Source organism: Osmia bicornis, chromosome 6, assembly GCF_907164935.1.
Source record: "Osmia bicornis bicornis chromosome 6, iOsmBic2.1, whole genome shotgun sequence".
Classification (NCBI taxonomy): Eukaryota; Metazoa; Arthropoda; class Insecta; order Hymenoptera; family Megachilidae; genus Osmia; species Osmia bicornis.
In genome coordinates, this window is record NC_060221.1 from 8,961,241 (window position 1) to 8,985,121 (window position 23,881).

The window sequence follows — 23,881 nt, forward strand, 5'->3', positions numbered from 1 at the left end:
ATTCGCAAAGAGACATAGAAATATAGTGAAATTTCCATATTAATATGGAGGACAACATATATTATTGTCGACGACTATACTTTCCGAAGTAGCTACTCAGTTATTGACCGACGGACCCTTAGGTAGTTTAAATATAGTAGAAAATCAATAGTTTCTGTAATATTGACGAATTGAGAAGAAACGTTTCGACGTACAATGAAGAGTTTAACCAGAGAAAGAACAATTCATAAATTTCACTTTCTCTTTCCGTTCAAATAAAATTCTCCTAATTCGATTCAGGTCTGACAAGAATAAAAAAAAAAACAGCAATGAAAAATCCACACACATACACATATACGTTTAAATACATATATGTGTGAATAGAAAAAAAAAGGATTCAGGATATCGTAAGTCTACAGTGTAATGGATAATTAGTGATGGATAACAGGTGCTAATTAATTACCCCGCATTAATATTGTTCCATTTCGAAGCAACAGTGTGTGCAATGTGTATTGTTTGTGGTGTGTATGACAAGTATTTTAGTAGGAGGGCAACGTTAATCTATCTTGGCAATTTCTATTGTTATCTAACGTGACACGAAAAGAAATAAAAATAAAAATATACATAACACATGTATAGATATATTAACGCAACGGTGTCAAGTAATTTCTAAGCAGATAAAATGCATTTCTTTTCGAGTAACGTTACAACCCTTCGTGTTTAATGTCGATCTAATTGCGTTAGATGATTAATTACATATACAACAAGTAATGGGTAAAAAGTATTGAATTGAATTCGCTGGTAGCGAAGTTACTGTGACATCTCACAGGGAGCGGTGTCGAGAAAGAATCAACGTGATACCTGGTAATCGCGTATTATGCACTCCCATTATCATTCGAGGACCAAGTATTAATCATAATGACTCTTAAAAGAAAGAAAGAAAAAAAAACAGGAATGAAATTTAAAAGCTAAAAAGCTGGATTACAGAACAATGAGATTAGTATAATCATGTTGTTAACACCACCTAGAAATAAAACATACATTACATACATCGACACAAAATGTGATTGAACAAATGAATTCGATGTTCTTTCTATTAGAGAATAATTATTAACAATTTCTATGTTATGTGATTACTTTATCTACTTATCGTATATCTATGGTCTCTTTTATGTACATGTAGGGTCTATTTAAGGGAAACCGTAGACATCTAAATTTTCTGTTGATTTACTTTTTCGTTTTTATTAATTGATACACGCTAATTAAAAAAAACAATTAATAGCATAAAGTGAAAAATTGGAAAGCTTAAATTTTAGAGTTAACTATATAATTACACGTGTTCATTTTTACTGTGAAGATCAAGGTATCAACCTTCAAATACTGGATCATTTAATATATAGATAACAAGCAATAAATTAAATATATCTCGTGATTTTTAATTATAATTAAACAGTACAAAGTAATAGTGCCTACGGTTATTTTAAACAGACAACAAATTATATGTGTATATACATTGAACTTCTACGTGTATATATATACACATATACAATATACATAAGTACGTACTTACACCTTATGGCAACGAGTAAAACGTTGATGGATTAAACAAATGCATCAAACAGAATCTATCTAAATTCCAATCTGACTCAATGGATATATTTAACAACGATCCTCAGTCAACGAAAGTTGGTATCAATCTGATCTTGACAGAGAAGAGCAAAATCGATTTCTAATTATATATACTCGTGTATTTCTTTTATCCAGGAAACATATATACAGCTATACTGTGTATATACAAATAAACTGTTGATGAAGAACAATACCATGCAAGAATTTCTATTTCTATTAACTGATGTTTACTTGTTGCTTAGCTTTAGTAACAATTTACAAGCATCTGGCTTGTTATTTTTCCTTTGTACTATACATATTTATAATGTTATCTGAAAGGGATTAATCGTTGTAACGAGAATGCTAAAATTCCATCGGTTTTACTATATTTCAATGATTAAATCTACAACGAGATTGAATGATAAATCACAGAGCTCGATAAACGTTCTCAACTACTAATTTTTTTCTAATAACGAAGAGTCTACAATTGAATCGATGCTCTACTCTATCAACTTAATAGTACCTTTCTTGTAAATTAAGGCTCCAGTTAAAACTGTAAACGTGGAGATAGTGTAAGTAGATTAGTTGAACGAAACATTTATAAAAATTCATATTTTCGTTTAATCATTTAAATGTTACAATGTTTTCTAGCTGCTCAAAATAATTCATTTGTTCTTGCGAGCGTAATCATTCGAATAAAATAAAACATATAGGTATATAATATATTTGTTTTCTTATCACCGAGAATTTGTCAGATCCTAATTGACATAATGGCGTGGAGAAAAATAGATTCATTGAAATTTCAACACCAACAGAATCTACCGGTGAATTTGTAGAAAAGCCCTCCTTCCGATTTTGATGATTTTTATGTAAAATTCGTTGTTTTAAGCAATTTTTTTCCTCTAAGCTATCGGACTTGATTAGTTTGCGAGATATTAGCAAAAAACTATGAGTACATACTACTATATTGAATTTCGTCTGTAGGTCTGCGGCTGTTTGTGCGTCGGCAAGCAACCCTCGCTTATCTACTGTTTCTGTCAACAGCACCACATGGCCCGGCTACCGTCCATGTAACGGGTCAGCTTAAAATCGAAGTTAACTACTAGTTTCAATAATTTTGACAACGGCTAAAAGCTGCCGGAATATTAATGTAACTTAATCTAACCTAATCTAGACATATAAGTAATGAAAAAAATTAATTCCGTCAACGTTAGTATTAATCATTGTGCACCACGAGATTGTCTGCCATCCGTATTAATATTGGCGGTATTTTATTTTTTTCTGTTATTTATACATCTATGTTAGGTTAGGTTAGGTTAGGTTATATTAAGGAAGCGTCGTTGCGGCTATCGCCGGTACTCCTAGGATGCCCGACAAAGGTGAAAAAGTACCGGCAGCCCACGCCTAGGGAGTTATGTGAACCTGGCACTCGACTTTAAAAAAATCCCCTATAACTTTTAAACTATTCAACTAGAAACGTTGACCCCCTGTGGCTCGGGGGGCTTAGAATGCGGCCACGGTATCCCCTGCCTGTCGTAAGAGGCGACTAAAAGGGGGATGTAAAGGAACGAGTAAGATGAGTGGAATTAAAAGTACAGAAGCATATAGCATAAATAATGTAATTGAAAATGGCGCGATAATGCGCGTGGCTGATAACTTTTCGTTGGGCAAAAAGGGGCAGATTCAAGTCCCTAGATTACGCCACCCTCAATAGAAGGAAACTTATGAAGTGAAGTCAACTATAAACGAAAGGGAAATCACTACAAACAACTACAAACGATTCTGAATCACATGGAAAAAACCGATTTGAGATATCTCAATTTCGGGTGCGGGTCAATTTTTCAATTTTGTTTATTTATTAATTGATCCAACTACAGACGAAACTATTGTTACTACAATCAACTACAAACAAAACACTATCATTTTCCGTAAAAAAAAGTTAATTTTTTTTAAATCGGGTGCCAGGTTCACATAGCTCGCTTAGGCGAGAGGTTTTAATACATATCACCCCTTCTGGGTGGTATGAGCTCCACACTGCCCGGGCCCCCTTAGCCGAATAGTGCGACAGGGCGAGTTCCCCGCGCGTACGTAAATGTATTTCCTCTCCCATAAACAAAAAAAAAAAAGGTTAGGTTATATTAATCTTCCGGCCGCCTTTAACCCTTATGTAAGTACTACACTGAATTGCGTTGAATCCGTCGCGGCGTGTGACTCTAACACTGTCCAGGTAGGGGAATCCACTCCTGGAACACATGTTTTGGGTCCCCTTCCAACGCTGCTCCTTCAAGTACGATGGGACGGTTCCGACTACCGTCTCTCCGTCTTTCCTAGCGGCGGTATTGTCTCCTCGGTCCCATCTTACTTGAAGGAGCAGCGTTGGAAGAGGACCCAAAACATGTGTTCCAGGAGTGGGTCCACCCCAAAATCCCGACAGGCCACCGTGTTAATCACGTCGTCCGAATTTTGAAGTCATCCCCCTCGAGTTGAAGAGTAACATATTAAATTCGTCTTGCTGACTGGGGGGCTCTGAGCCCCAGACCCCCCTGTATACTACGCTAATTAATACCAATACCCATTTTTAATATAAGGAAATAATAAACACAATTTATGAAGTAACATATTTATTGGCATTGATTTTGGGCTGTCGGGATTTTGGGTGTCAGGATTGTGGGTGTCGGGATTTTGGATGTCGGGATTGTGGGTGTCGGGATTTTGGGTGCCACCGTCCAGGAGTAAATTCCCCTACTTGGGCAGGCCTGCTCTAACACATATTCACGCCAGCAGTCAATTGGCTATAGTCTCTCCTTCGCGTACCCCTCGCCAATTGGCTCTTCGACGTGAATAAGTGTCACACGCCGTGACAGAATCAACGCAACTCATTGTACGCAACCAACTTTACCAACGTTGTTACACAACCGGGGTACCCGAGTATCCACCTCTCTTTATTTCACTTTTTTAAATATTCCTCCAAATAAAATCATTCTCTTAACATTTATTTGAATAAATAAAGATGTATGATGAGTGTCCAAGACAATTTCAAACGAATAGATCTCTTAACAGCTTATACAATTGTAGAAGAAAGCGCGGTCACTTTTACCTGCTCTGGATTTTGTACATCTACAGTCGGGCCCCTTTCTTAATAAGTGAGAGAGGGGCTAAATAGATGTGCACCAGTGCCAAATAAATTGGTAAAAAACTAATAAGCCTATCAAATTCGAGTTTTCCTGCGAGGTGGATACCCGGGTACCCGGTTGCGTCCTCGGAGTACGTATATTTTAAATTCCATTATTTTTGCGAAACAAATTTTTTTTTAATATCTACATGCATCATTGTCCTAGAATTGAATCAAATAACGACGATCCGGAGATTCCAAGCGAAATTTTGATCTTCAATTTACTTGCATGTAAAAATGTATCCAGTGGGCACCCAGGTACCCGGGTACCCGGTTGTGCACACAAGGGTTAAGCAGCCGGCTACGCGAGTCAAATGTTATAATTTGATTTTTTAGTTCACCCGTTGTATGAATAGGAGCCGAAGCACATGGTGCTGCTTACGGAAACGGTAGGCAAGCGAGCCTACCAATTCGTTGTAGTGGTAACAATATTCTTTCGCGAATATCTCGCAAACTAATCGAGTTCGACATCTTAGCTTAAAGAAAAAAAGTTGTTTAAAATGACAAATTTTACAACATAGGTATTTAAAAATCATCGAAATCGGTGGGGGAGTAGCTTTTCTACAAGTTCACCGAACTACCAAGATATCTATTACATTACATATTGTATTTGTTACTTTTATTTTAAATAAAAGTTAGTTAAACGAAAAAGTAGACCTCTGCGACAGACAACAATAGAATTTAGATTTTAGATGAACAAGCAGGACTCCGAGGTAGCCGAAAGTTCATCAGTGCCAAATGATACATTATTATTACTACACAACATTGTGTGTCGTTTGGCTTAGGGACAAATTCTTCTTCCCTCCTCTGAACATTAAAAATAACAATCCAATTTTTCTCCATTACCCATTTATTAACCCCCTTTAACGAGAAATCTGAAGTAAATGCACGCGCACGATTTTCTTGTTTTCCTATCCATCATGTAGTAGAACGTCGCACGTGTTTCATCAACGATAATAAAACAAATATAAACAACTCACCCTTGCAGCGATGGAGGTGGTCGGTTTCTCCAATAAATCCCAAAGCCACTTCTGATATTGCGCGCACTGTCCTTCACCGAACTCCTCCTCTTCCCTTTGTCTCAACGATTCCGCCTCTTTGCGCATCTCCTCGTGCACGTGTTCCTTTCGTTGATGATACTTGTGTTGGCAACAACTTTCCAGATAAAGCTCGTCGACACCCCAGTACTCGAGATCGTCACTGAACGCCAACACGCACATCTCGTCTACAAGATGTAGCTTCCCGGTACGATAGAAATTCAATATAGAGCTAAATGATTTCGGGTGTCGATCAAAAAAATATTCGTTATCGATTAGAGAATAATCATCGCATAGTTCGGTGATCGCCTCGTGCGTGTTGCAATCTTTCAATCGTCCCAAACGTGTGTGGGGTAATCTTTCAAGGGTACGCCATAGTACCTCGTGCTTGACACCACCGACGTTGATCGATACCCGTCGATTAAGAGCTTTAGATCTCATGATCATGAACGGCTCAGGCGGTAGGGACGTCATCGACCTCGAATAGGCACGTTGCTGCTGCATCTGTAGCGGCAAGGGCGGCGGCGGCGGTGGCGGCGGCGGCGGCGGCGGTGGTGGCAATGGCGGTGGCAAAGGCGGTGGCAAAGGTGATGGCGGAAGATTAACCGGCCCCATAGAACCCGTTGGTCCTATGGATGATGAGAAAGGTGCGTAACGTACTTCTTTGTTCAATCCACCTCCTCCTCCTCCTCCGCCAATTTTTCCTCCGCCAACAATGGCAATCCCACCTCCGGTCATTCCACCGCCCATGTTAATCCCTAAACCAACGTTACCTGAACCGATACCAAGAATTCCGGTTCCAATTCCTCCTCCTCCTCCTCCACCGGTGCAGCTAGTGACAGATGTACCGACTGCACCAGCCCGCTGCAACGTCGTCGTGCCGCCACCCTCGAACACGAAACCCTGGTCGGTGCCGATGTAGGGCACCGTGCACGACGACGACGACGATAGCACCGGGCCCGTGACCACGGCGCTTCCATTACGTTCCCCGTCCGCCAGTGTTGAGTCGTCTTCGTATCTCTTTTCGCTCAGCATCAAATGTATCGATTAGCCGACGACGACGACGACGACGACGACGACGATGATGACGACGATGATGATGATATTAATACATTGGCTGATGATAAAATATCAGGATCTTCAAGTACCAGATGAATCACTTTTCTTTTGTTTCCTTCCTCTTTTTCTTCTTCTTCTTCTTCTTCTCCTTCTTCTCCACCGTTCGCTTCTCCGTCTTCTTCTTCTTCTTCCTCCTCCTCCTCGTCCTCGTTACTCTTCTTGTGCTTCATCCGTACCTACGTCTGTCCTCTTCTCTTGGCTCGGTTAAACCGCGCCACGTCATACTCTGGGGAAAGATATTAATAAAATGTTTAGTGGATTTTGGTTAGAACAGTGGTTTATTTTGATGTATCTTAACGATTGAATGTGTTACTATTGAGTGAAGCGTCATTAGTAATTATAACATGTCTTATTACGCATGGTCATTTTCACTGTCGTAATCGAAAGTATTAAGAATAAACCACAATAGCGAATCTGTTCGTCAGACACATGTGGAATGATTCAAACAAAGTTGGAAGTGCTTGAAAAAGTTTACAATTCTGTAAAGTTTGTGCTGATGTGGGGCGAGGACATTTAGGACACCTGCAGACATCAAAGGACAAATACAAAATAACTCTACAAGCCCTAACCCTTTCTTTCTTTTTAATATTCTGTTTTATAAATTTTTAATAAATGGAAACGATGAATTATTTGTTTCCAGAGGAACGTAGGTTTATGATCAAGGTGAATGACCAATCATAACAAGTACAGGTACATTGGGTATATTCCTTTATAAATAATTATGATAATCAATGAACCGTTCATGTTGCACCTTTACACATTGTACATCTACTGACGATGAAATGAACTTTATGTAATGTAAAGGTCGTTGAGCTGTATATATTCTACTTTGAATAGAGATCCGAAACTTTTGCAATATATTATACATTGCAGTGTAACGACATTACGAAATGTACCCAAATAATAGATGCTATTTCCAAGATTCCTCGAATCACAGTTTCTCATCCCTTCTTAATATCTATGATACTCGGCCGCCTGCTGTTCAGCCGATACGAAAATAAGATTCAAGTTATTTCAGAAGTATCTGTAACATCTTCGACCCTGTTTAGAAGAATTTCATTATCGTAGATAGTAAAAGAAACTACAAAGAAAACGGAACAACGCCGACTATGGGGCGTTTAGGTAGAAAGTAAAAAGAAATTATTGTCGTTTATAGTGGTACCATATTTCAAATCTAATGCCATGCTATTGATTCGATTATGGAGTCCAAAAACAGATCAACAAGATCACGAAAGGAGAAGTAACTAGAGGTAACTAGAAAAAATATATATGTATACATATATTCATAGATACATATGTATATATTTGTCGCAAACATTATGTATGACCAGTACTATTTACGTACGAGGTTAATACACTCTGACCTAGTTTCCATGTGAAAAGCACCTGTCTCGATAGTCCTAATTCAATGGTGCACGTGAGTTCGTGCAAAGTCTAGATCAGTATGTAACGAGAGCGATTATTTTGACGAAATAGTGCTACCAGCTACGATAAATACCGATTAATCGTGCGCGATTAGAATGTACAAACGCTTCAAATTTTCACGCAAACCTCTTAAACAGAAGGTTTGGAATACTTTGTACGCATACTACTTTGATAATTTACGCATCCTAGCCTACTGATGATACAACCGGAAGCAGAATGATTCCATCTGCAGAAATAAATAATATTTTCTTTTGTATTTAACTTTGTTTTTGAGAAAAAAGTAAATTTGAAAATTTTGATATCTGTTTGTTAATTCAACGATTTTTTATTGAAGCTGGATTATTTCAGTAGAATAGATCGAAATTTAAAGCGACTACCTTCAGATATGTCCGTCAACGGTCGGACAACTGTCCTGCCACACCGTTACTACTTATCATCTTAATAACGCGTTATTAAAGGCAACAAATTAAAAGGTCAGTATTTAAATTCATTTTCGGTCAGTATATAAATCAACTTTCGGTCAGTATTTTATTACCAAAATGGTCAGTATAGAAATACTAAACGGTTAGATTAGGTTAGGTTAGGTTAGTACATAAATAGGGAATGGTTAATATGGAAGGATATTGACCAAAGGATTTAAATACTGACCCTTCACATTTAAATACTGAGAAAAGGGATTAAAATACTGACCAATAAAATACAAGCAGTTATTAAATGCCGCAGTGAAAACAGACACGTTTAGTCAGACACGCTATAATAGGTAATAATTCAATGTACATAAATAGAATCGTTTCATTAATCAATTTAGACATTCCACTTACTACCTACTGTAATATAATATTAATGTAATTTGAAATTTTTGTTAATTAGGTATATTAAATTCGTGGTGCCGGTTATCGATGACCCCTTCAGTATTCTGTAATCTGTTACAGTCAATCAGCATACAATTTTATACATAGTTATAAGAAAGTATTACGATCTAATTACGTGATGAAAATAAAATCCAATGTTAGGAAAGAGGTCATATTTTGTTTACGATAACAGAAAGAAAAATTTGTCATGCTTTAGATGAAGTTAAGTCACGAAATATACGGTCACATCGTACACAGCCTTGAATTGTATTTCTAGAAATAATATCGTGGATCAATTACATGTATTCTTCTAGAAAATGACAGAGGTAACACCAATTACAATAAAAAAACTTTAATGTTCTTATTATTAACAACACGATAATTTCAAGACAAATCATGCAAAATTTGAAGCGTATATGCAAAGCAACAAGCACTCTTATTATTAAATAATCGTTTGTTATAGACGAATCAAGAATGCCAATACATTATTAATATTATTAATGTTATTATTGTTATTATTATTATTTCTTTTTTTCTTTGGATTATAATTCACATAGAATCATTTGTCATTGACGTGTACGGTGTTTTTACAATTTTTTTCGTTTTTTGAGTAGAAACTTCACGCAGATCGATCTGTGTCGATGAAAATGACCGGACGGAATTTTCATCTTTTAATGACTATGTGTATTTCTTCGCAATTTCATTAAACACGAGGTAATTTGAAAAAATGTTGACACGTTGAAAACCGTGATGACACAAGTGAACCGAATGAAGATGTCAAATATTAATTTTCCATTCATATGATATTTTGTAAAACAGCTTTAAATGTCATGGCACGGCATTTATTCGTGGCATAATTCCAAAGCAACTCTCCCTCTTACATCCCCGAGTGGTTTTACGCTTGTTACACTCGATGCTCTCGTTATCGATTGAACTACTATTTCCTCATTGTTATTTGCTCTTATTTCAATCGGTATCTATGTTTATGAAAAAAAGAAGAAAAAGGAAAAAAAAAGAAAAAGAAAAAAAATTTATTCGACGCCTCTACGATTCGAAGATACATTATTTAAATATTCGTTGTTGATGCATTGTCCGAATGCATAGTTTGAATCTTGGCTACGCGTCAATATGATATTGTATGGCTAACAAAAATATTCAAGTGTCGTAAGATATGCCAGTTACGATATTCTTTGCTTTTAATAACGTTGCTGCAGATACGAATTCATCGTCTACCGAAAATCACATGCAACTTGCGAAAGTGTTTAAAAAAGTTTCATTGAATCGATGCACCACGTCGAACACAGTTTAGAGAATGATTAACGCACGTTTGTGAACATACCGCGATCACTATTCATATTATCGCGGGCGACAGTAGTAAAGATGGATGCTGAGCGTTACCAATTACCAGCCAATAGTATGTAAAGACTGTATGCAGCCAGTAACTTTGAATATAATCTCACGAACAGAATCAATGACACAGGATCCTTAATCTGTTTCACAAAAAAACTCAGAAAAAAAATTCTCATGATCGGAAAACTAACATTCATCAATTCTTTCAAACAACTATGTATTTGAAAGCATATTTCTTTCCAGTTTCACAGATATTGATTTTTGTATCAGAATATATTCTTTGAATTCTTTATACCCCCTGTTCCCTGACCTCGGTAACAAAAAATTCTACATACTGTAAATTGTTGAAAGACCAGTACAGAATGCTTGTATCATTTATTTTTTAATTGACAATGAAAAAGTTTACCCAGAATCACTGTCAAATCGTTATAGTATCAACGTTGATGCACCGTCTACCGTTAAAAATATCTCAAAGTGAAATGAAGAATAGTTAAATATCGAAAAACGTGAATTACTTTAGAATTTGTAGCAGATTCAAGGGCGAACAGCTGAGAGATTTAAATTATCTAGGTCTGTATGTGTGTTATTTGGAGACAGTATTTGACGTACCGATACGATGCTATAATGAAGCAGCTACTATACGGAAATAGATGTACAGTGGTAGAAACGAGGCAGGAGAAATTTTGCGACTCACCTCTGTTTTAAGCACGAGTATCATTCGGTCAAAAAGATAAGACATCGTGCACTATCATATAACGGCACATCTTAAAGGCACCAAGTAAATGCACCCTGACGAACAGTGACTATCGTTGACGAGCAATGACGATATCGTACTGCCACTTGTTCCACATCAAGCGCTGCAATCGGTGTTCGCGCCTCTATCGATTAGGAAATGGACAATATGATATAGTCGTTATAATATAAAAGAAATTTCACGTTTTCCTTTCTTTATTTCTCTCGATAAAACTTACGCATGAAACGATTCAAAAGAAAAATCTATAATTCTATACTAACACGATATTGGTAGAAAATTACAAACGTTTTATTCATCATAAAATTCAAATAATTTCAAACGATACTTTTAATGACGTTTGTACTAGGTACTAACAGTGCTGCTGATCGTGTATCCGGCAGAGATGACGATACGAATTCTACTAATATTATAACAGCCACTACTAACGACAAAAGTATTGTTTGGACTACAGGCACACGTGCGCTTGCGTCGACGAATATTGTATGCTACTTCTATCTACCGCGCGTGTCATGAAAATTTTACCTCCGCCTGTGTTGCTCGCTTTTCTTCTTTTCACAAACTGATAGCTCGATATCAATTTTGAACCCGAATAATGTTTGTGCATGCGCACATACACAAGTGCGTACGCACTAGCTATTTATGGATACCGAATACCACGCGGCGGTCCGTTCAAATTTGTAAATTATAACAACAGAATTGTAATGTATTCGTTAAGTTAATTGCGTTATCGAAATATTATAATAATATAGCAATACTGCACGTTTATAATGCGATACAAATTTTAAGTAGTATACAAGGAATAATGGATATCCTTATGAAATTTATCAGAATTTATATTAAAAAATACTTTTTAAAAAATACTTTTATTCATTATTGCAACAAATGATTTTATATAAAACTCATTTATTCTCTCCAAGAAATATGTACATCATCTGTTCGATATCTTTGTACACATGTTGTTTCTATCCATGGTGTATGCCCGTTGCTTTTGTACTGAAGTAATCCAGCTACAGCAATCATTACACCGTTATCTATACAAAATCTCTCATCTGTAGCATAAAGTATTGCATTTCTCTCTTTACACATAATTTCCATCATATCTTGTAATCGTTTATTACATCCTACGCCACCAACAATTAATACCTCGGATGACTTCACATGGGCCATTGCTCTTTCTATAATGTTATTGTATTAAATAGATAATATCTTCTTCTTTTTCTTCTTACATTATAAAATTAAATTATAAGTAATAATAATACCTGTTATTTCAACAAGCATGGCAAACACTGTTTCTTGCAAAGAAAAACATAAATCTTCTGGAGTAAATTCTTTGGAGTCAAGCCAAGAAGAATGATGTTCCTCTATATAACTTAAAATTCCCGAAAAAGATACATCCATTCCTTTTACTACATAAGGCAATGGAGCTAATTTATTCCCTCTATATTGATGTAAAATTATAATAAAATATAATCAATGCGTGTGTATCAATGAATAAATCTTTATCATAATAACTTACTTTTTTGCCAACTGTTCTATATTATAACCAGGACTAGGATCATTTGATAGCTTTAATAGCCTTGCGAAACGGTCTAAACAATTTCCAACAGCAATATCTATTGTTTCGCCAAAAATACGATATTTCTGTTGAGAATATGCGATAATCTGCGTATTTCCACCAGAAACGTACAAAACAATAGGATTTATACTTCCAGTAATTAATCGGCCCATTTCAATATGACCGATACAATGATTTACTGCAACGATTGGCTTATTATATAATTGAGCAATTGTTCTTGCTACCAATGCAGTAATTGTCAATGGTGCTCCCATTCCTGGTCCTTTTGTATAGCATATCACATCCGCATCTTTTAAAGTTATTTTAGCATCGTTCAGTGCTTTTTGTAAAACGACAAGGACATGTTCTCTGTGGTGTTGCGCAGTTTCACGAGGTAAAAATCCTTTTTAAAAGAATCTTTAAAAGATCTCATGTCTAACATTTTTAAATAATAACAAACAGTGTATATACATGACCAGTTTTTGTTAATCAAGTAATACATAAGTGAAAGTATACATGTGAAGTTTACCTTCGCCTGGTGGAGTAATATAAGTATGTCGTACATTTGACAAAACATTTTCATCTTGAATAATCCCAATACCCAATTTATTTGCACTCCCTTCGAATCCAATTACGATTACCATTTTTTCTGTCAATTATTCAATTTTAAGGGACGATTAGTAAAGCTCTTCTAGTCGGCATCCATTGGCACGTGGATAGATTAATCATCCAATAGAAAACACAGGTAACATGCGCAGTACATACAATCGTGTTATTTCATTTCTAGTTATAATACGTATGTATATACATACATGCCAAATTGAAAGTATTATTTCAACTAGAATAAAAAATTATTAATTTAGTAAGTATAAATTGTTTTACTGATGAAAATATATATTGTATGTAAGGTTAAGAAAAAAAAAAAAAAATAACAAAGCATTCGTTAAGTTACCGAATCACTGGTAGCGACATCTGTTACTTATCTCGTTTGGAATGTATCCTCTGCAGTTGGTGCGACTCTTCGAAAAAAAGTCTTCTTTATAATCTCCATTCGTAGAACGTCACGCGGAAGTGATTCACTGAATCTTGTGGCAGAAAATGCAAGTTTGCAAATTGCGGCGGTGAGAAAAGTGAGTGTTGTTAGCTCGAATGGTTCTAAAATCCGGTGAATGTCGTGAAAATTACTCGGGTAGCGCTCACTGGGTGGGCAATTGATTTTCAAAGTGACCGTCGGCTGCGAGCGAACAAACGCCTCTGACGCTTCAGTATGAATAGCAGCGAGCGCTGCCAAAGTTAGATTTATCTATTCTAATACCGTCGAGTAAAAGTTTTGTGAAGCTACGTTAAAAAAAAAAAAAAAAAAAAAAAAAAAACACAAAAAAAAAGAACTAGTGCAAAGGTGTGTACCAGCAAAATGGAAAAAGCGAGGAGAGCCGACCTTCGCTTTTCATGAAAGAAAGGAGCGAAGGAGGCTATACGCGTACATACCGGTTTCGGACACTCTCTCTCTTTCTCCTTTATTTCCTCAAGCAGTACACTTGAGGCATTCCGCGCTTCCCGAGTTCGTTACGACATCAGAAAGGTATTACCCGGGTAATATCCGAAATGGTGTCACGATATACACGGTTTTGCCGGTCGCGAAATCGCGTAATCGGTCTTGTACGTGACCTTGACGTACCCGTTACTCGAGCCACAAATTCCGTGTTACGTTTCGGTGTGGCTACGAGTCGTACGCGGCAAGGTATCCTCCGGTGCGTACCGAAAAGGTGACCGTAACGCGATTGACATCCCTCGGTGATGTCAAAAAAAGGCCGGAATGTTCTCGTAATCGATATGTTCTTCACTGAATTCTCTCGCGTCTGTGTGTATTATCGGTGTATAATATTGACGACTAATCTTATCGTGTATCGTTGATCGGCTACGGTGAGTGCCGCCTCGGTATGGCATTACCCGGGTAATGCTCGACAGATAAACTTCACGTCCTATACGTATTCGATCCGTTAAGAAACACGCGAATACTTGGACACGGATTCAGTTCGGTTGGTCGCGTCCGCGCGCGGACGCCTTTCGAAAGGCGGTCTCTGAATTTGGTTCGTCTCATTGAAAGGTCCACACGACCAACATTTATGGATCGTGGATCGAAGCGTACTACAATTCTGGACATGCGGAGAATGGCGATGGTAAGGTCTCGCGACGGGTGATGTCCAGTACCACAAATGGATTTCCGCGAAAATTCAAATTCTGAGAGAGAAAGAAAAAGAAAAAAAAAAAAATACGCTTTTGATCGGGAATACTAACTTTTCCTCTGATTCACCACTGCAGATGATATCCGTTTGTGACATTGAATTTTTCACTTAGGCCAGTCAACACAAAGCACGAGTGGTACTGGTGTTCTTCTAGCGATCTCATGGCGATTAGTGCACCGTATTATCATCTTTATGGGCATTTTGTCATGTTTTGAAAATTAACGTGTTCACTGCTCTCACAGGAGATTGGATCGTCAGCATTCTCGCTCCTCCGCTATTTTCTATTCTAACATCTCTGTCAGGTACATATATCAAAAATATCGTTAGTATAACGACCTTTATGCTAACTGCAAATATATGTATTGTATACGTTATAGATTCTAAAAAAAATGATATTAATGAAAAGTATATTTTTGTTTTAGGAATGTCACGAGACTATGATAGACGAAGAGGAGGTAGCGGTAGTGGTAGCAGTTCTAGTAAATTACGGATGGATACCAGCGTATCCCAACCCAGACCACACGGTGAAAATTCTGGAAAACGGAGAGAATTAGATAGTGTAATGCGGAAAGCACGTGAATCTCAATCAAGTTATTGGAACAAAAAGCTTCTGGAAGTAGAGGAACGAGATCCAAATAGATGGAGGCACAGCGGATACAAGGAATTGTACGTCGGAGGCACAGCAAGCGGAGAACCCAGTAGAGGGCATCCTCGAAGCCCGAGAAGTCCCAGGCCTCGAAGTCCTCACATTTCAAGACCGCGCAGCCCTCGAACTAAAAGTCCTCGTTCACCTCGTGATAGATCACATACCAGGGGCAGACCTACGCGTAGCCCAAGTACAGGAAGTACTTGCTCCGATCGTTCATGCAGCGTTTGTTCACCAAAAGAACGTCGACGTGTCGCTCAACCTTCTCGTTCACGTTCAAGATCACTTACACCGGTTCGAACTCGGACACATCCGAAGGAGGTAGTACCTTCAAGTTCAAGAGTGATACCGGCACGTACCAGGCCACGATCACCTCCTTTGCCACGTCCACGTACACCTCCGCCTACGCCACAACCTCCACCGCGTCATCAAAAGGACTATAAAACGATTAAAGAAAAAGAAACAAAGGTTCGACGTAAAGAAAAGCATCATACTAGAATTCCTGAAGATCCACGAGTTCCAGATCCCATTCCATTGGTAAAACATTCTTTCATATTAATATCTTTTATCTTACATTATTGTTGTTGGTGTTATTATTATTATACATTTGTTATCTCTTATTTATATACTTGATTTTTTCCAATGTGTAACCATGGAAATTACACAGATGCGTAAACCTGTGAAAGTAGAAAAAACTCATTCGAGTCATGGATCAACTCAAATGATTAGGCCTCCACCCGAGTCATCGCCCAGTGAAGACAGTGATAGTTCTTCTACCACGTCTCATGTTGGCCCACCTAGAATGACGTTATCAGAAAGGTATGATTTAAAATATTCTAACAATGAGATATATAATATCTATTGTTATAGTATATTATGAATTAAAATGAAAGCTGAAACTTCTAAAGTTCTGTAAATACAGGATGGTTATGTTAGAAAAAATGAAAATTTCATTCAAGTATGGAATTGTTTTATAGGTTTGGTAAAATGGCACAATGGAGCGTAGATCGTAGAGACATGGAAAACATGCGTATCACAAAAGACGGAGAAAACGCGATGAAAGTTGTAATAGAGGGTGAAGAAAGAATTGCAAGATTAGGATACGATTCTCCACCACCAGGACATTATCCTGAATCGCTTTTAGCACAAGGACCAAGAGGTCTTGAATGTTGGGATGACGTCCGTGTTAGATATGATTATTACAAAGCACGGGGATATCTTCGAGATCTAACTTTAGACGACTACATAAAGTGGGAAGAATGGTGGTATAAATATCAAGAATGGTTAGAAGCGGAACGTTTTTATGAACAATGGGCCTCATCGAACCGTCCTTCCGGTGGAAGTCGTAAGAGACGCGGGCGACGCAATAATACGGCTCACTGAAATCTCGTAAGATCGTCATAAATCACTCTTGATTCATAGACATTACCATCGATAAAATATACTGTAATATTTGTTGTGCTTAGAAGAGTGCAAATGGTGTGTAAACGCTCTATACAAATATACATACAATTCATATGAAACATACACGTGTGTATCATTATATACACGCATCATGCATACATACATACAACATACATACATCCAGAGCACAATTGGTATGACTATCGTACTTGTTTTATCACTCCCTCTTTCACCATACCTCGAATTCACGACTGAAAAAACACAATTTTTACTCCCCTTGATTCTATCCTTTTAGAAATCAGTCAAAACCAGTACAAAACTGAAAAATTATTGAAATAATTGTTTGACAAATTTGTTTTTGAAATTCGATTCCAACGCCATCTATATAAAAAGGGTTGAAACTACTTGAGTCGGTAAGATGCCGACTTATCGACCGGAAAGTAAGTTATCGAGTAGTTTCTGTCATTTCTGTATAGATGGCGCAACGGTTAAAAAATGAAAAATCCCCACATTTCTTTGATGTCCGAAGACAGACTGACTCAGTGATGCCAAAACCGTGGATCGTGGGATAAATTTTTACCCTCTCCACAATGTCCCAGTGACTCCCCTTTTCAGTTGTTTCATCTAAAATCTAAGGCAACGTGTTGTCCCACGTGTCCGTATGAGCTCTGCAGGTCAGCTGTTCACGTCATTTCTACGTTATCGGCTCGATGCTCAAGCCGCCAAAGCACGTGGCAGCAGCATCGACGAATCGATAAAAGTGAGAAACCAGGAGATTCAGTTCGAATCCCGATTCTTCGGTTTCATAAAAATACATTTTTAATACATTAATACTATAAAATACATTAACTTGGGAAGCAGTTAAAAAAAAGAGTTGAACTGCTTTCTGTATTGTTATTTTTTTTAATATTTAAGTTTGTGTATAAAAGGCTCGAATATTCGAGTAGCTCGCTTTTATATCAAACAGTTCGTCGATTTCGAGTAGCTTGGCAAATTCAAGCGATCGACTCGGTTCGACCGACCGATCATTGTTAGACTCGAAATTCGAGTACTCGCACACCTCTAGTTTGAATGCAATCGTGTAGCCCATGAAACTAATTTAACGGCCGATACCGAATCGTAATATGCGCACTTGCATACAGTAAAAGCAAATTAAAAATAAATAAAGGTATTTGAAGAAAAATAGGATCACTTTAAAGTGGGAAATGTATTTTTCTTTAAAAAAAACCATGTTCTCTATAAAAATAAATTTCAGTATATTCTTTAAACATAATTAATAAAGTATAAAATTTGGAATGCTTTCCCTTCGAAAATTTGCTTGATACTGTACATAAGTAAGTACATACAAATGAAATATGTTTATATACAAATTATTCATTATATTTCGCTAATATATTGTTTAGTTCATTTCTGTTTTCTTCTAAAATCTCATAAAATCTATTAAAAAATAATTTTGCAGACTCCTCTATGTATTCTTTTCTTCTCCGAACTGCATCTAACTTGTCTGTTGATTCTTTTAATTCTGCAGAAAGTTTTTCTATATCTGGCTTCAACTCTTGCATTTTTTTAATATCATTTTGCAAATTTTTTATTTCTTCTTTTAATTTTGCTTCTTCATTTTTAGCATCAGTTTTAATTTTAGTTATAAGAGCTTTTCTTTCCTTAATTTTGTTAGCAACATCACCACTTTCTTCTTCCAAGATTTTCATTTTTTCCTGAAGATTTTCCAATTCATTGAAATTTATTTCTAACAAATGTTCTTTCTCAATAATTTGTCTTTTCAGTAGTTCTTTAAGATTATTCAACAAACTGGCTTTAGATCTTAATACTTCCATAATTTGAGGATCCAATATACCTTTTTCTGGCATCCTTAATTCTTCTAAATTTACACCTATATTGTCACTAAGGTGCATGAATATTTCTTTGTTATATTTGAGAAGTGCTTTGGTTACATTATTATTAACAGATGCCAATTTAATATCTGTAGTATACAACTCTTTTCGTATATCTTCTAAATGTTCGTCAAATAGATTCATATACCTTTCAATCTCCAAACATTTTTCCAAAATTTTATCTCTTTCTACTGTTGTCATTGGCTGTTGTTTAACAGTTGAAAGTAGTTCATCATGCTGTATTTTTCGTATACGAATCTGTTCGCGTAGTGCATCACACTCGGCATTTATTTGTTCTGTTTCAAAATTAATTGTTTTTAAGGATTCTTCTTTTGCACTAATTTCATTTAATTGCTTTGATTCCTCCTTTTGCAAAGACGACAATATTTCTTGCAAGTGCTTCACCTCTTCATCAATTTTATTTGCATCTTCTTCAGCTACTTGGAATTTATCCATTTCTTCTTCTAATTCAGAGCGTGCATTATTTAATATTTCTTCAGTAACTCCTTGCTCCTCTTCAAACTGTTGTAAATATCTTTCAACCATCGCTGCCTCTTCATCGAGTTTTTCATCATTCCAGGCATTGTAAAATTCAAGCATAGAGAAGAAAGTATTTTTATTAATATTGGCTTCTCTCTGATCGCCCGAGAATGGTAAGTTTTCTAAGTTAAATTTTTGAAAAGCTAGTTCCCTTATTTCACAAATTTCTACTAACCAACTGATCCAGCCCAAAACGTAAGGCCAAGAATGCATAGCATTGGCAGTTTTTAACCAAGACTTATTAATAATGCCTGGATAATGAAGTTTCTTTCCTATTTTTGGCAATTCCTCTATATAATTGATAACTGTAAGAGTTTGTTTAATATTTAACATTTTCATTAAATGAGCAGTAACTTCTACAAACATTTTCAAGGTAATGGGTTTCAAGCTACCATTACTATTAAGCATAGAGGAATAATGATATAGAGCAAAAAAATTGTCTATTCTGGCAAGCATACGAGCTTGATAAGTTTTATCTGTTAATGGTCTTCTGTCCTTTCTTGGACCTTTTGCACCAATACTGCTAGCACGATCAGCTGATAAAGATCTACGTCCTGTTGGAAGTCCTAGATGTCCTCTTGGCGTAATTGGAGTTGCAGGTGCATGACGAAGTGGAGTTTTACCTTTGAAAACAATAAAACTTTAAATCTTTTTACATCACTAATAATGTTGTGACGTTTTACCTGTTCCTTTTCCTCTATCAAATGAAGAGGCTCGAACGCGAGGTCTGGGTATATGAGAATTATCAACCGAAGTTATGGAAATCTTTGGTTTCAACGTTTGCGTTTTTCTTGATTCACTTCGTGTTAAACTTCTGTCTTCCCTATTAATCAAAGATATCCGTACAGGGTTAGTAGATGATCTACGTCCTATAGAATTACTCGTCATTTTCATCGATATAAAATTTGTCTTTATTATTGGATAATTATTATTCAAATAAAACCTCGTTTAAAAGATTTAAAATCTGCGTATTCAAAGTTGTACAATAAACATTTTGAATTTTATCGTTAGGCACAGAAGCAACAAATACGAGACCAGTAACATAAGAAGCGTATGTATCAGTAACATAAAAACCACCGCGAGCGTCGAAAACTTTATCGACAGTCCCTAGAAAAATCCCTAGACGCGAGTTTTCAAAATACGTCCTCATTTCTAAACAGAATGCAAAAAAATTTCAGGGACATGTCCAGGAGGCCCTAAAGAATGGTAGTCTGGTCCTTATATTATCCAAATCGTCCAAAACTTATAAAATATTGAAATTTATGTATGTCAACCGTCAAGAAAATGGCGGATCGGACTCACCTGCATCAGTTTATTCATAATATAAACATTTCTGCCAATAGTTTCTCCAAATGGGTACCAGACTACCATTCTTTGGGTCGGATAGAACAAAACGAGCATCCAAGAGATGATGTACAAGTCTCCAGGAAGAAGTAATTTGAAAACTACGATTTCGTTGACTGTTCATTCGCGAAAGACGTCAACAAGGTAAAACAGACCAGAAATTTAGTTCCTCGTTTATTCTGTAGGGCGCAGTTCGTTCGTTTTCTACGTTCGACCGCGCGCTCATTCGTAGCTCGTATATCTGAATCTGTGTGCGTCGACCGAACCGTCGACGACGATATAATATATCGTGGAGAATAGGACGTTCGAGCCTGGAAGAGGCGATAGACTTTGACGCGTGAATTTATTTTTCACGCGACGTTCTATCGACTACGATAGCGATTTTCAACCCATATGTCATGAGATCATTATTTCTATCATTATTTTTTTGTTTTGGTAAAACTGCAGAATAAATACGGCCTTCCCAATTTCCGGATATGATATTCTATTCTTTTTTTGAAAAATATGAACGGCCAAGAATGGTTACTAATATAGTTCTCCAGGTATAATTGGGATCATTACGAGGTCTGCTGGTATTGCTTTCAGACTAGCGGTATAGATAACCGACCATATTAGCGGAGCGTACGACTCGCCTACCTGAAACAGGGGTACACCACGTCCTTTTCAATCTTATTGTGACGCCAATTTTCATTTCTCGTCACTGATGGTGACGTGAAAAAGTGATCATTATTTGTATCATTATTTTTTGTTGCTATTATTATTTTTTTGTTTTGGTAAAACTGCAGAATAAATACGTCCTTCCCGATTTCCGGATATGATATTCTATTCTTTTTTTGAAAAATATGAACGGCCAAGAATGGTTACTAATATAGTTCTCTAGGTATAATTGGGGTCATTACGAGGTCTGCTGGTATTGCTTTGAGACCAGCGGGATAGATAACCGACCATATTAGCGGACGACTCGCCTACCTGAAACAGGGGTACACCGCGTCCTTTTCCAGCTCATTGTGACGCCAATTTTCATTTCTCGTCACTGATGGTGACGTCAAAAAGTGATCGATTTAGCATGTAATGACTGAAAATCGATTTTTTCAACAACTTTTTCGTATACATATAAAGAGCGGTCTCATTTAGTATCCGAGATATTCGCAAAAAGCTGCCGATACAGATGCATTGAATTCTACCTATAGTTGTTCATTTGTGACAGCATACATACGCGTCAGATTGGTTGCCACTTTCCTTCGCTTTAGAATCGAGGGTCGAGCAGGAGTAAAGGTTCCGTTCAAATTCAATTACAAGTGAATAAGTTAGGTTAGGGTATATATCTACATCCAGCCGCCGTAAGGCGGACGGCAACGCTTTTATTTAAATACTATATAATACGCATTTTTAATAGCTTTTGTTCATTTCTTAGAATTTCTTTTTAAACTTCTTTTGATAATTAATTTATTATTATTTCAGAAAAACATTGCCGGCCGCTTTACTGCAGCCGAATTTCAATATATAGCCTTTCCTAACCCATCACATCAATGATATTCATTTCTAATTGAATTGGAATACACATTTCCTGAAGTCTGGTATATGCAGTTATGAACGGAGCCTTTACGTTCGCCGACCCTCGTTTCTAAAGAGAAGTCAAATGGCCAGCGGATGACAACCAACACTTATACATGTGCTGTCGTAGGCCCACATCTATAGGCAGAATTCAATATGTTATATCGAAAGTTTTTCGTAAATATCTCGGAAAGTAAACGAGACCGTCGCTTATATGTTCCGGAAAAAATGGTTCAAAATATTGATTGCTATAAAATATCTAAAAATCATCAAAATCAGTGAAGAGGTAGCTGTTCTATACTTAGACCGAAGTTATGAATAAAAATAAAAATAAAAATATCTTGCATTCAAACCGTTATATAATTTTTTATCTGAAAGCATGTATTTCATATACAGTAAAAGGTGGTATATGCAAGAGGGATTGTATCTTCGAAATACATGGTTTCCAAATATTGCTTTGGTTCTTCAATGATAAATGATAGAATTAAATTTACCTCATATGCATAATTACAGCAAAGTACACTTATATCTCTGGTATTTTTTGAGCTATAACTAATTGAATATGTTCAGTTCTGTTGTAATTGACGTTCCAACAACCTATTACACTATGGCTTTACATTTTAAAATAATGCTAAAATATTTTTGACCAGCTTTTCGAGGCCAATGCAACAATAAAACTGTTGTACTTTTACCAATGTGTTAGCGACGGCTTATTTTTAAGGGTCGTCGAGGGCAATTAACCCGATTCTAGTTTGCTTTCGTACGCTTTATGATGAAGACTTGGGGCCGTATTCAGAGTCGCGACTAAAGTGAGGACTTAAGACGTTCTTTACAAAGATCGTCTTATTCGAATAAGCAATGCTTAAGTCGCTCTGTATTCAGAGTCGGAGAATAAGACCGACTTAGTTAAGAAAACGATGAATAAGCTTTGCTTAGTAAAGTCCGTGGTTAAGCAATGCTTATTTGACGTTCGGCTATTTCCGTCGATTTTCTACTGTAACAACCAATGAAAATGATTTTTGAAACTGTAGCATTATTTGTTAGAGCGGCGCTTTTTGAATTGAATTTTAACGCTATCGCTTGAATTAATTCAAATAATTGAGCGTGCAATAGACAGAGCCAAATTTATTAAGTCAAAATCAATTCAATTGAGAAAGTAACAATTTTATTATTAATGTTATCACATACGTTATAAAAATCTCTTATATTTAAAGTTTCATTCTGAAATACGAACACAAAATAACACAAAATTAAACTTACGACTGAAATTATTTAAAAGAAAAATTTATATGTAATTCTTTGTATTGATTATGAATCCTAAAAAATGAAATAAAAGTAGTTGTAGCAAACTTATCGATTATTGAAGATCATTAATAAATCAGCAGTATGTGATTGCAAAAGATAT

General features: G+C 36.5%; 4 protein-coding genes and 1 long non-coding RNA gene across 18 annotated transcripts in view; 2 read left to right on the plus strand and 3 right to left on the minus strand.

The window, feature by feature from the left end:
* The window catches only part of LOC114880516 (potassium voltage-gated channel protein Shab), a 42,000-nt gene extending 29,944 nt beyond the window's left edge, over positions 1-12,056 (minus strand). For 3 of the 12 annotated variants that reach the window (XM_046286097.1, XM_046286096.1, XM_029196603.2), the window contains exons 1-3: positions 11,650-11,797; positions 11,236-11,419; positions 5,740-7,141 (exon numbers count right to left, since the gene is read on the minus strand). In XM_046286097.1, the coding sequence (XP_046142053.1) occupies positions 5,740-6,831 (1,092 nt within the window). In that variant the 5' untranslated portion in view covers positions 6,832-7,141; positions 11,236-11,419; positions 11,650-11,797. The other 9 variants (XM_046286102.1, XM_046286101.1, XM_046286098.1 and 6 more) reach the window with 6 other exon arrangements.
* Positions 7,148-9,551, plus strand: LOC114880521. The gene is made up of 2 exons (XR_003790089.2): positions 7,148-9,100; positions 9,211-9,551. It is a non-coding gene; the product is annotated as an uncharacterized LOC114880521 (long non-coding RNA).
* An 83-nt stretch (positions 12,057-12,139) lies between the features above and the next one.
* LOC114880520 (probable tRNA N6-adenosine threonylcarbamoyltransferase) lies at positions 12,140-13,494 on the minus strand. Its single transcript, XM_029196622.2, has 4 exons — positions 13,380-13,494; positions 12,812-13,253; positions 12,555-12,733; positions 12,140-12,470 (listed from the first exon to the last, which is right to left on the minus strand). The coding sequence occupies exons 1-4, from the start codon at positions 13,492-13,494 to the stop codon at positions 12,199-12,201; spliced, it is 1,008 nt and encodes a 335-aa protein (XP_029052455.1). The 3' UTR covers positions 12,140-12,198.
* A 398-nt stretch (positions 13,495-13,892) lies between these two features.
* On the plus strand, positions 13,893-17,269 carry LOC114880518 (serine/arginine repetitive matrix protein 1). 3 transcript variants are annotated; one of them, XM_029196619.2, is made up of 5 exons: positions 13,893-13,980; positions 15,339-15,398; positions 15,519-16,279; positions 16,410-16,561; positions 16,720-17,269. In XM_029196619.2, exons 3-5 carry the CDS (start codon positions 15,521-15,523, stop codon positions 17,123-17,125), a joined length of 1,317 nt encoding a protein of 438 aa, XP_029052452.1. In that variant the 5' UTR covers positions 13,893-13,980; positions 15,339-15,398; positions 15,519-15,520; the 3' UTR covers positions 17,126-17,269. The 3 variants fall into 3 exon arrangements, with proteins under 3 accessions (XP_029052452.1, XP_029052453.1, XP_029052451.1); XM_029196620.2 differs by lacking the exon at positions 13,893-13,980 and adding an exon at positions 14,938-15,030; XM_029196618.2 differs by lacking the exon at positions 13,893-13,980 and having other exon boundaries at positions 15,312-15,398.
* A 1,109-nt stretch (positions 17,270-18,378) lies between these two features.
* LOC114880507 (kinetochore protein ndc80-like) lies at positions 18,379-20,604 on the minus strand. Its single transcript, XM_029196584.2, has 2 exons — positions 20,262-20,604; positions 18,379-20,201 (listed from the first exon to the last, which is right to left on the minus strand). Exons 1-2 carry the CDS (start codon positions 20,470-20,472, stop codon positions 18,517-18,519), a joined length of 1,896 nt encoding a protein of 631 aa, XP_029052417.2. The 5' UTR covers positions 20,473-20,604; the 3' UTR covers positions 18,379-18,516.
* Positions 20,605-23,881: the final 3,277 nt, after the last annotated feature.

Coding starts and splice junctions, on each gene's coding strand:
- LOC114880520 (XM_029196622.2), bottom strand. CDS start 13,494: ATGGTAATCGTAATTGGATTCGAAGGGAGTGCAAATAAATTGGGTATT. Junction 13,254..13,379: donor TATTACTCCACCAGGCGAAG/GTAAACTTCACA, acceptor TCTTTTAAAAAG/GATTTTTACCTCGTGAAACT. Junction 12,471..12,554: donor CATGCTTGTTGAAATAACAG/GTATTATTATTA, acceptor ATAACATTATAG/AAAGAGCAATGGCCCATGTG.
- LOC114880518 (XM_029196619.2), top strand. CDS start 15,521: ATGTCACGAGACTATGATAGACGAAGAGGAGGTAGCGGTAGTGGTAGC. Junction 16,280..16,409: donor TTCCAGATCCCATTCCATTG/GTAAAACATTCT, acceptor GAAATTACACAG/ATGCGTAAACCTGTGAAAGT. Junction 16,562..16,719: donor AGAATGACGTTATCAGAAAG/GTATGATTTAAA, acceptor ATTGTTTTATAG/GTTTGGTAAAATGGCACAAT.
- LOC114880507 (XM_029196584.2), bottom strand. CDS start 20,472: ATGAAAATGACGAGTAATTCTATAGGACGTAGATCATCTACTAACCCT. Junction 20,202..20,261: donor TGATAGAGGAAAAGGAACAG/GTAAAACGTCAC, acceptor TTGTTTTCAAAG/GTAAAACTCCACTTCGTCAT.